The sequence below is a fragment of the Styela clava genome, chromosome 3 (genome assembly GCF_964204865.1).
Source record: "Styela clava chromosome 3, kaStyClav1.hap1.2, whole genome shotgun sequence".
Classification (NCBI taxonomy): Eukaryota; Metazoa; Chordata; class Ascidiacea; order Stolidobranchia; family Styelidae; genus Styela; species Styela clava.
The window spans coordinates 18,409,549-18,422,002 of NC_135252.1; the positions used below are offsets into that span (position 1 = coordinate 18,409,549).

At 35.0% G+C, this 12,454-nt stretch overlaps 1 protein-coding gene across 1 annotated transcript; it reads left to right on the forward strand.

Annotated features, from left to right (window-relative positions):
• The first annotated feature begins 594 nt into the window (after window positions 1-594).
• LOC120343323 (uncharacterized) lies at window positions 595-9,829 on the forward strand. Its single transcript, XM_039412463.2, has 8 exons — window positions 595-892; window positions 1,655-1,817; window positions 2,310-2,428; window positions 3,253-3,406; window positions 6,453-6,590; window positions 7,478-7,606; window positions 8,124-8,226; window positions 8,770-9,829. The coding sequence occupies exons 1-8, from the start codon at window positions 651-653 to the stop codon at window positions 8,925-8,927; spliced, it is 1,206 nt and encodes a 401-aa protein (XP_039268397.2). The 5' UTR covers window positions 595-650; the 3' UTR covers window positions 8,928-9,829.
• Window positions 9,830-12,454: the final 2,625 nt, after the last annotated feature.

Genomic DNA, 12,454 nt, shown 5'->3' on the forward strand with positions numbered 1-12,454 from the left:
CCGCGATATGACAAATCAAAATTCAGCTTTTCAGTAACTTGCCAATTTTTCCTAACTCAATTACGTGTAGTAGTACTTCGTTAATTGCAATCGTTGTGCTTTGGTCAAACTTTAACAAAATTTCCTAAAGCTCTACGGCTTGTCAAGAAGAAGCCGAAGTTTTAATACAATACAGTTCATTATGTTCCCTTTTGAAGCCAGGAGTTAAAATATTTATTGAATTATGATCGTGCTCAAATTGTATCGACATTGTACTAGAAATATAGCGTTCCATCCAGTAATAAATGTGAATATTTCGATAATGTCAACAGGTTGACATAGAGTTAGATTTATTGAAATACATGTAGTTTTAATTGCAATCTTTGCGTATTAAAACATTTCCTAGTATCCCACGGCCTCCCAAGAATAAGCGTGGGATTTAATATAGATTAGGAATTTCCAAGTTGAAACAAGGATTTAAGACATTTATCTTGAATGATAATCATGCTCGTTTTTTGTTGGTCATCGTTGTACATGAAACATATATCGAATATTTCAATACTGTTATCAGGTTGACGCAATCTTTTATTTGACACACACAGACAAACATATGTATGGCCTTACGAAATTTTCTTATCTGATAAAGTTGTGTATATAAACACCTATTCATTATGGCTGCAGTTGTGGCACCGAAGTCTGAACAATACGGTAGGAACCGACCGAAGCCGTTTTTAAGAGGAGGCAAGAAAGGACAAAATCGCGATACAGATCAGTATGGTACGTTCTTGGTGAAGCTTGTAGACTTTCATAAATCTCCTCGAAGGCCGAAGTTGGAATTACCGAAACACCGAAGAAAAACTCCAAATCTTGAAGAAGCTTCTGCGAAAGCTACCGCGGGAACGACAGAAACAAGGTGTGTACGGAAATGTTTATTTATGAATTAAGCTGTTGTACAAAAAGAAGAGTATTTATCGATTAGGCCAATGTTAAAAATTTTACCAATTTAATTTTTGGGTTTAAACTGAGCATTGACACAGGAAAAACGATGCTCCTGAAGTATGCGTACCAAGATGGCAGACACCGGAACGTAATATGTGTACCAGGTTAAGGTTGGGCTATAATTTTATTCAATTTTTTTTATTCAAGTTTTGTTCCTAGTTCGGGGACTATCCAAGTGACTCCCGTAGTATTTGTACCTAAAAGTGTGGCCTAACCTTAACCTGGTACACATACTATACGTTCCGGTGTCCACCATCTTGGTACGCATACTTCAGGAGCATCGTTTTTCCTGTGTCAATGCTCAGTTTAAACCCAAAAATTAAATTGGTAAAATTTTTAACATTGGCCTAATCGAATAATAATTTATGAAGAACATCCAAATTAATAACATTTCCTGCTCAGAATTGGGTCCGCTTTCTTCCTGAATACCGACTTGATTCCGGATATATTTCCTAAAATATCAGGAGTACAGGAAAAATCGGTTGCGGTTTTGTTATAGTTTGCACTGCATTCTTGTCTCCGAAAGTAGAGTGGTTTTTTCATCAAATAATCATCACTCATATGAATTAAATAGTTAAAACTTAATCAATCAAAAAACTACAATTAGTACAGAAAGGCTAAAAACAATTGTGCACATGGTGCTTTAATATAGAAGCTAATACCCTATTCTTTACAGCATGCCAACAAAATCTTCGCCACGACGATCGAGGTCTCCTCGGAGCCCACGTAGGACAGCAAGAAGTCCATACGAACCAGATTCATATCCAAGCTATGATTCTAGATTAGACAGACATCAACAAACATATGTGTTGTCTCCCTTAACCCTGGAAGCTCTCAGAGTAAGTGCTTGCTTTGTATCATATATATGTAATGATATATTCTGGGACGTACACAGTATTTTCTTTTATCACGGGGGTGCGATTAAAAGTGGAAAACTGTGATGCTATAATATGATGTCATAATTTGTAATTTACACAACAGGGAAATCAACTGTTTTATAGCTATATAAGTCATGCTACCAGGAAACGTGACGTCATGGTTCATGTTTCTAGCAGCAAGGATTATGCTCCCATAAATTTACTTTAAAATAATCTGTGTATACTACAAAATTGCATAAGTAGGCATATTTAGTATAATAGCTTGAATTTAAGAACAAGTTAAAAGATATAAAGCCACGGTGCCGGGGCCTCGCTATGTTTTTGCCTTTTTTGAGTGGAAGTCCATATTACCATCGTAACTAATAATTCTATCTGTACAATTACATGTACCAAATTTTGTAAGGTTCGAATAATTTGTTTTCGGCGGTTCAAAACACTTTTTTCGTGTTTTAGAAAACGATGAAAGGTACTCATCAAACAATGATGTCAGACCCGAACAAAAATATTGCTTTTCATGGTCCAAGAAGACCTCTTCTTCTGTCATATCCAACTAAGCCTACAAAAGCAGGAAGGTAAATAATATCATCAGTTGAAATGAAGTTTTGCTCAGCAAGTGAGGCTAAAATGAATAATTTGAAGGCGAATGGACATAAACTGAGAAATAGCTTTTTTTGACATCGAATTTGGCTAATGAATGTGAAATTTGCAATCGAATTTGAAGTAAAATATTAAAAAGTATACACGTATGCTGAAAACATCATTTTAATTATAAAATCTTCGACTGCACTTTTATCACAATGTGTTATAATCTGAAAAATACGAAAATTTTAAAACAGGAAAAAAGTATTCCCAGTGTTAAACTATTTTTCGGTCTTGGAATAATACATCGTGTCACTTCTGTGACTTCCAATGACCCATACAATTTAGTACTTGAACATCGAATTTATAATTTCAACATCTTAAACTATATTTGCAATGCAGCCATAAGTAGAATGAATCACAGCAAAATGTTAGTGAATTTATAGATCGTTTGATAGTATATACTTGCCCAGGTTGCCTCACTTTAAGTCGTAGAGAAGTTCTGGTTATATTGATAACCCCAGAACTCAAAAGTCGGCGCTCCAGAAGTGCGTGTACCAATATGGAGGTAACTAATTTTGTTCGCCTATTTTACATCAAGTTGTGTAAAGTAAAGGACTGAAACCTATGGGTAGGGGATATAATCACGGAATAAAATTATGGTCTAACCCTAACCTGGTACACACACTACCTGAGTACCTAAAAGTCTAGGTAAAATACTGACTGGTCGACACATTACGTCTTCACTATGTGAATATTCTAGAATTACCCATGTAACCATAGCAAGCACAATTTGAAACAAATTTTAAATCTTCAGAGCAATCTTCATACATCGACCAGCCAGTTCTCCACGATCTCCCCAGTCGGCTTCTGCAGATCAAGAGCAGATTCCAGTTCTAATGACAGAAGAAAATATACCAGATACAGACGAAGCTCGCGATTTTGTGCGATTAGCATATCATTTACGCACGGTAAGCTAGATCAGACCTAATTTAAATTTAAATTTAATCCACCAAATGTAGAATTTAGCAATTTCAATTTATCGGGTCCGAAGCTGTCTGCAGAACTTATATAAAGTCAGGAGCGTCTATTTTCCAATTTTGCTTGTTTTGAAATATTCATATCATAGTGTATAATTTATCGCTAGGGTGTTGACGAATATATATCATATACGATCTCTTTGTGCACTAAAAAACGAAAAATCAAGGTGTCGTCGATTCCATGCATTGGAATCGATTCTCGACGTTAAAACTTGGATTGCAAACAATGCGTAACGTTTTGTGGAAATTCCTCCACATATATGCGTACAAACTGCTTTACTGCTATGTCGAGTTGCTACGACGTCGCAAATTTCACTATTATATACGGTATATATATTTCGCGATTTAGTCTCCGGTGACAGATTGAATACCCATACTACCATAGTTTTGGCCTTCTTGTCCGTCCATATATTTGAACATCGCTCTCTTGTTTGATTTCATATGATATTGCTCAGATGTGTATGTTTTCTCGGAAATTGTATGTCGAGGAATCAAGATTCGGAATCGAGAATCGGAATCGAAAATTTAGGAATCGGATAAAAATCGAATACTTGAAAGTGATCATAGTTAGTATCCTTACTTAATAGTATCTAATTCAATTAGGGCGACGCGGGGGCCTAGCGGTTAGAGTACTCGTGTACAGATCGTACAATTGTTAAATATCAGTTGCCGCTTGTTCTGGGCAAAATCGTACAAATCGTTAGATATCAGAGTGAAAGGCCTGAACAACCGTCGTATAAAAGATTCGTTAGTGCGCTTTTAGTGTCCTAGACCTGAACGTATTAAAATTTTATTCTCTAATTTATCCTCTTTTATGCGCACAGTTTATTAGTACGATGACATAGAAGCCGGATAGGTCGTTTTACATAGGAACTAAAATTATCAGCACAGAATACATCGGTGCTACTTCAATATTCCACAATTTTGAAAAGTAAAGAAAAGCCCTTTTGTACGCTTGAAATAACTTTGTTTCTTCTACCGACACAAACGGTGAAATGATGACTGATAGCGCGAATAAACAAGGAATTAGCTTAGTGAGAATTGTAAATACTTTCTACTCCATTATAAATTATAGATAAGGGATGTTTTCATTGTCATTGAATAGTGCACTATATCAGGGAATTTATAACTGTTTTCATGTTTCGAAATAGTGAATTCAAAATCTTGTTTAGATAAGTAAAGCAGGCTTATAGCATAGCTATATATAAGCGGTATAGTTACAATAATTATAATAATAAATACAATAATTTCTGCCGGAAACGAAAAATTTATTGTTATTATGAGCGACCTTGTTGTTATGAGCGACCAATATACATTTCCTATTCTTAACACTCTTTCAAAATTGACAAACTTTCAAAACGCATCCCATAATTAAAGCATTGAGTGCCGTAAAAGTTCTAGAATCTGCATAAAAAATGAATGTGAACTATTGGTAGCTTTGTCATTCCAATCCAATATATATAGGTAGTAGACAATGCTTCTATAATGCAATGCCCAATCTTTCCCATACAAGTTTTGTCAAGTTTGCTGTTTGTTTCTGTTGTTTTATATTTTAATTTTAAAATTTACCTTCGATTATTCATCATTTGCTGGGCAATAAGTTTTCAGGTAGTCCCGAAGTATGTTGTGTACCAGGTTAGGGTTAGGCCATAATTTTATTCCAATTTTTTTCATTTTAGTTCTATTACGAGTTCGGGGACTGTCTGTGTTAGCCAAGTGAAGATACCCCCTGCCCCATATTGGTACACACACTTCTGGACCGCCATTTTTCATGTGTATTTCTCAAAATCATCAACTGTTATTTCCTCACTGAGTGTTTTGTTGGAATTACCCCTTCTATATTATGTAAACGCAAATCAGGCTACTTTATAACTTCACTTCGATTACTGTTGACATCCGTACTTCACCTGCTCACCTGCCCCAAGTATTTGAGTAACTAATCCTACTTAATGTGTAGACAAAAGACTCAGTATTGCGTGGTTAAATTATTGTAACAGTTTAATTAACTTAAAGTGTTGGTCGTGGCGTCTAGCAGAAGTATATTAGCATTAGCATTCTTTGTACACAATGTTGAAGAACTTATTTGGCAGTATAAACGATCACTGAAACGTTTCGTGGCTTAGATGTGTTTTCCGAACGTATGAAGATGTAAAGCAAGAAGACAACTATGTCATTGACTGTCAGGAACTCTTTATTTTGATTCCAACTTTTTCGAAAGAAAATTAATGCGAGCAAAAACAGCCTTTATTTATTTATAATTGCTCACAAATAAGATAACATTCAGAATAAATAATTGTGACTGAAATCTATCGATGCATTATAAAGCTTTATTCGGAACAGTATGGAAGTATACCTAATTTTTTATTCCATATGGTATCACGTTCATCTCTTCTTCTTGAGATGTTAAATGGATTTCAACAGTCGTAAATACCTAATATATATTCATTGTGTGGCAAGATAATAAGCAATGGCCGTCCGTACTCCGCAGTGGGATTCATTTGTACGAACCCGTTCTTGAAATGTCGCGATGGTCATCGAACACGTTCTTGTTTTTAGAGCTATATATGCGTCATGGTTTTCTGAAATGAAATACATTCGATACAAAATAGAATTTGAAATTCTTAAAAAAATCTTAATTGCTACACTGGCCGTATTACATAATTTTTCAGAAATAAAATTGAAACAACTCAGAAGTGTGTGTACCAATATGGAGAAAACTAATTTTATTCGCCTACTTTACATCAGGTTGTGTAAAGAGACTGAAACCTATGGGCAGGGTATATTCTCGTGGCTAACACAGACAGTCCCCAAACTTGTAGTAGAACTAAAATAAGGAAAATCAGAATAATATTTAGGCCCAAACCCTAACCTTGTACACATACTACGGGAGTACCGTATTTAGAATTGAAATAACAACACTTTACATTAAATTAAGCATTAATATTATAGTGTACATCTTACTTCTTGTGTTATGAAGGGGGCAACGAGAACAGATTCTCCAATACCGAAAAAGCTTCGAAGACCTAAGACAGTTGCACCGTTGCAAACTAAAGCACAAAGGCTGGCAAAAGAAAAAGGATTTATTTTAGATGGAATTGCGTTGAGCAACATACAGGTATGATATAAATGCTAGAGCAGTGTTTTTCAACCTATGGGTCGCGACCCAAAACTGGGTCGTCTAAAATATTTTCTGGGTCGCTTGTTTTTTAACAAAATTCTGAAAGTTGTCGATTACATTTTCTAGGAGATTTTACTGTTTATTTTTACTGTTGCACAATATAATTAATACGTGGAAGTGGGAAATATCACTGCGTAAAATTTTGGCAGCGTTTATTTTACTTAAGTGAAGTCTCATGGCTAATGGCAAACTAACTTTGAATAAAGTTCTGGTTAAATAAATGTTTTGGGAAAAACAATAGTTTCGTATTAATAATTTAATTTTGCGGGCATGAAAGTACTACATGCCGTTTAGCATTTGAGCATAAGTCGAGTCGCGAGATTTTAAAAAAATTATTTAAAAAAAATTGGATCGCTTGCAAAAAAGGCTGGGAACCATTATGCTACAGTATTGCTATGATTCAGGAGGTTTAAAATAGGTGCATCGATTTTTAAGTGTTGGTGTAAAAAGGCAATGCTGTATTTCAAGTCGGCGGTCAGGTAATCCGAAACAGGCCATCGAATTGAATAAATAAAACAATAAATTGTGTCTCGTCTTAAATAAACTCCAGGAGAGCTGGCCAATACGTGAATCCTGAGGGGTTTGTTTTTATTTGTTTTATCAAATGGATGATCCATTACCCCTTCTATATTGTGTATAGGATATGCTAATTAGAGTTCTGGACGTAGTGAAAGAAAGTGAGTTGCCCCTTTTCCAGTAGGCTATGAATTAAAAACTGGGTTTCATTTATAAAAACACCTGATGTTTAAAGATTCATGGTTAAAGATTATATTCATTTTTTGACCTTATTAAATCATAGTAATTTTTGACTATTGCATTTACAGGACGATTATGCGCGAGTTCAGCCGAAACTTGGACCAGCGATTCCGCCGTATAACTCGCATTTTGATCGACATGTTGGGAATTATTTTAGATTTAAAGGTGTAAACAAAACATTGAAAAATACCGGACAGGTGAGTAGGTTACTTGTTAAATTGTATTTGACTTAGACCAGTGATTCACAGCAAATTATGTGTTGTGTATCGGTACGAAGTGAAACGCTCGAATAATTGTAGTAAGATAGTATGACTTTGATTTCATCGAATGTGGTTTCATTAAGGCAGGAAGCACTGCAGTCTAGACTAGACGAAGAGTTTATTCTATTTTAGTGTGATGATGTGTTCATTACTTGTTAAAACTTTAACATTTCATCAATTTGTAGAATAACGAAAGAGCAGTGCAAATATATAGACACAAATGTCGCCGGTACGATAAGTCATTAGCTGTCTGAGTTGAGAATCGAGTTTGTCGAAAAGATCGTCGAACAAGCATGGCGGAATAAAACTCTTCCATAAAAAATGTCCTCCTATCATTTCACGCATTTTGCTCAAAACACGGTCGAAAAACGAAACGAAAAATATAAACACATTTCATGGATTACAGAGTCGTTGAAAGGTGGTTGGGATGTTTTCAATCTCCATTCACTTTTAGGTTCGAGAACGAAGTCAGTCGTTACAAGGTAAAGCAGTTGATAGATTTCATTACATCGGAGATGGACATATTTATATTCAAAAAAGAAACAGATCTGGTGCAGGTGTGTCTAATTTTAAAAGTATTTTTTGATAAAATTTGTGGCGCTCCAGATGTGTGTGTACCAATATTGAGGTAACTAATTTTGTTCGCCTACTTTACTTAGAAATCTGTGAAGGAACTGGAACCTTTGGGCAGGGGGTATATTCACTTGGCTGAAACAGACAATCCCCAGACTCGTAATAAAACCTAAATAAGGAAAACCGGAATGAAATTATGGTCTAACACTAACATGGTACACACACTACGGGAGTACCACACTTTTTATGTTCTCTGATGTTTTAAGATTCGTCTGATATTATCAGCCCAAAAAACTACTGTCCGAAGCCTATTAGCATTACAAGTAGCATTACAAATTAGTAGCATTATAAATTCCAGTTGTTCCAGCAAAATACTGTCCTTCTGGTGATCCGTTGACTTTTGGCTACCGCGATCATCGCGGACGCAAAACCTAGAAGGAACCACGAGTTTAGCAATCCTGATTTCAGTGAAAACATATCTTTGTCTATAGATTTGCATCGTAAAGTGAAACTATTCTCAATTTCAGGATATTCACGGGAATTCGTAGATGGGCACGATCAATTTCTTTCCGAAATTAAACCAATGAACAGTTACAACGGTAGATTCGGATTCAGACGAAACACACCGACACTGCGAAACTGCCCGTCGCCATTTGGAACTGCCAGTAGATCTCCGACACATTAAAAACACATTTCAAACTTGAGTTCTTCATTGTATTCTATAGCCTACTATGTCTCAATGGTGCATATTATCATTATGCTCACTTGAAAGCTTCTTTCACTAGATCAGTTTAGCTACAAGAAAGCAAGCTATTCAAATTCAACACGTTTCCCTGTTTGTAACAAGTTGTTGACCTATAACAAAAATCACAATTCGGTACTCCCGTAGTATGTGTACCAGGTTGGGGTTAGGCAATAATTTATTTCGATTTTTCGTATTTTAGTTCGTTACGAGTTCGGGGACTGTCTGTGTTAGCCAAGTGAATATACCCCGTGCCCATCAGTTTCAGTCCGTTTACACAACTTGATATTAAATAGGCGAACAAAATTGTTTACCTCCATATTGGTACACATACTTCCGGAGCGCCCACAATTCAGCGTCAACATCCGCCATATATATCAAACTTTAGTGAAATCAACAACTTGGCATTTGTAGAATGGTCATTGAAATCTTTTTTTGATTTTAATATTTGCTTGCGATGTCTCTCAGTTTTTAGGAGTCCACATTTGAACATTGGGAATAAATGAGTTTGAAAGGAAAAAGACACTTTTTCAATATTCAACTTTAAAAAAAAATTCCAATTTACTTGGATATATGAATATTAATTACGCATCGAAATGTTTTAAAGAAAATTAATTGTCTAAACCTTATTACTGAAGATATATATGAGTGAAATGTTTGGCAATATTTTTCTTAGTATATTATTCTATGGTTTTCTATATTTCATTGTGATTAAAAATGATACTAACCCTTTTGCGATATATAAAATATTTTTCTAGAATACAGATTTAAAAAATTCATTTTATTTCAAACGCTTCTAAGTAAGAAACAATGCTTAAATACAGTCATTATTATAATGTAGGTAACTTGAAGCAAAGTCATTAATTGTGTAAATTAAAAGTATTGGAGGTGATTAGGCTTTTAGAATATCATGAAATATGAAGATAAAAAAGGTACTAATCTGCATTTATCCCGGAGAGAGAAAAGTTAAAAAATGCCAACAAATATTGAGAGGAAATCCGTTGTATTGTGAATGTGAAAATGAAACGTGATAATTAAAATCGGAAGTATAGAAGCACCTATGACATACGCCAATTTACAATAAGATGGATTATTTCTTAGAAAGTTACCTAGCTCGGCGATGTGGCGCATCGGGCTAGGTGTTAGAAACACGCTCGCCATCCCTTTTTCTCTCACATGGACGAACATTAAACCACCAGAAAAAGCAAGAGAGCAATGGTCAAATATATGAACACGAATAGCAAAACAAGAATAGTACAATTATCTAATCCAGGGTGGTCCAAGGTTGCCGGCTCCGCGGGCCACAAAATCATTTTTGCATTGTTTACGGGCCACAATAGTGCCAAAAATAGGTAAACAGTGCAATGCAAAACAAACCCTTTTATTATGCAAACACATAGTTATCAGACATAGCCATCCCAGGCTAATAGAATCCGCATTCGATTTTTAGTTTTCTCTGATGCATATATTGTTAGCATATATTCCCGACCAAAAAGATAGAAAAGCCAGATAACACTTTAGACTGCCGAGCACATTATTCAACTTCGCTAGTGGCCTCAGCTAGCCATAACACTAGTCAATTCAGTGACATTAGTGATGTAACAATATGTCGAAAGATTTTTCTGATTAATTTTATTACGAAACAACACGGAGTGCTATTTTTTCATTACTCTCCGAATGCGACGCGGGTCACAGATAATGAATCCGCGGGCCACATGTGTTTGGACCACCCTGATCTAATCTCTCATAGTACCGGAACCGTACACTTTCTGACTTCGAATGACCAGTGACCACCAGATACTAAAGTAACGATTGAGAATGCGGAACCGCCACATGATGCACAATTTTTTAATTCCGATTACGTCATTGCACAAAAATTCTTAATGAAAAACGAATTCCATAGAGTCGACAGAAAATTTTGAAATAAATAAAAGTAAAAAAGCAGTGACAAATCTTTGACCACTAAAAATTCAAAGCAATCCGCTAGGTAAAAAGAAACGCGATTTTTTCACAACAATAACAACAACGTGAAAAAGAATACATCCAACAACAACAACATAATACCAAAACGATCCATATGTTCATTTCGTGTCCAATAATAATACGCCGAGTAGGTTTACAAAATCTTCACAAAATTTCATTACAAAAAGTAATTATTTTAGGCATATTAAACAGTACACGAGAATATCGGTCAGAGACTGAAGACTTATTTTTCGAAAGTTAGGGGATCCCCCAAAACAGCGCTCTTACTTCATAGTGACACCTTGTGTCCCATTACTAATTAATTAATAACTCGCTAATTGTATTACATAATTCATCCAAAATCAATAGGCTTCTGGTACGACATATGATGAATGCGAATGCAAAATCTGGAGCAGATTCAAGCTTGCTTTCGTGAGATATCGCCTGCATCTAACAGACAAACAGACAAATACCTATCAACATACTTACCGATTAAAATCGATAAGTAAATAAAAATGAGACTTTTCATGAAACATGGATCTATTTAATTCATAACGCATGAACTAAACTTCGACAAGAAACAATAATTATTCATTGACGATTGAATCATTTTACGAAAATACGGTGTCTCATGTTACTTTCTACTGATAAAAACCATCGGATATTGATCTCTTTCTGTATATTCATAGTTTTGCGAGTTTACAAAAAAAATACCAAAAAACATTGCATGAGACTGAAACCTAATACATCATTGCAGCTAGCTGCTTCAACATGATAACATTCTTACGTCACAAAAAGTTTCCCACTTCCGAGGTTTTTGAAACTAAAAATTTTAATTTAATTTTACTCGGACAATTAAGTTACAATACCGTGTCTGGGAGCAAGAATGTATGCATCGAAATGAATAGCGTATTCAGGCAAAATATTTTTCTCAGAGACTATGACAAAAGAAAAAGTTCATTCATGACACTTTAAAGCTATGACACGCGTGGACTGCATGGTAATTGCGTGACCAAGTTTACCTCGTCCGCAATTTTTCAAAAAAGGGTTCCGTTCCCCCATTTATAAACGATGAACCCATGTCCTCAAAATCCAGCGAAGCCTTACAAAAATGTTAAATGGAAACTCTCCAATCAGCGTTGCAATTGTTTGTAAAATGGCAAATTTTATAAACTCAAAATATTTCACGATAATCGAATACTACTTGTATTTTGTCTACTTATCTGACACCACGAAGATTATCAGTTTGAGGGAACTACTAGAATTAAAATCAAAACAAGCAAAAATACTTCAATTCTAATTTATTTAGAAAATAATAAAGTTTATTTTTTAATATTAAAGTTTAGTAGGATTTCATTTATTTAGACGAAACAAGTGTTCTCTGATCATCAAACGATCGAGTGCCATTTATTATGGTACGAATTTCAACCAGGTTTTTTTACTCGTTTATATTCCTTAAACGTTTTAATTTAGCAAAAACAGTTATGTGTGCGACCAATGGAATGGGT

Excerpts from the sequence above, each read along its gene's own strand:
- LOC120343323 (XM_039412463.2), top strand. The coding sequence starts at position 651 with ATGGCTGCAGTTGTGGCACCGAAGTCTGAACAATACGGTAGGAACCGA. Across the intron at positions 1,818-2,309 it reads TAACCCTGGAAGCTCTCAGA|AAAACGATGAAAGGTACTCA; the intron begins GTAAGTGCTTGC and ends TTCGTGTTTTAG. Across the intron at positions 8,227-8,769 it reads AAGAAACAGATCTGGTGCAG|GATATTCACGGGAATTCGTA; the intron begins GTGTGTCTAATT and ends TCTCAATTTCAG.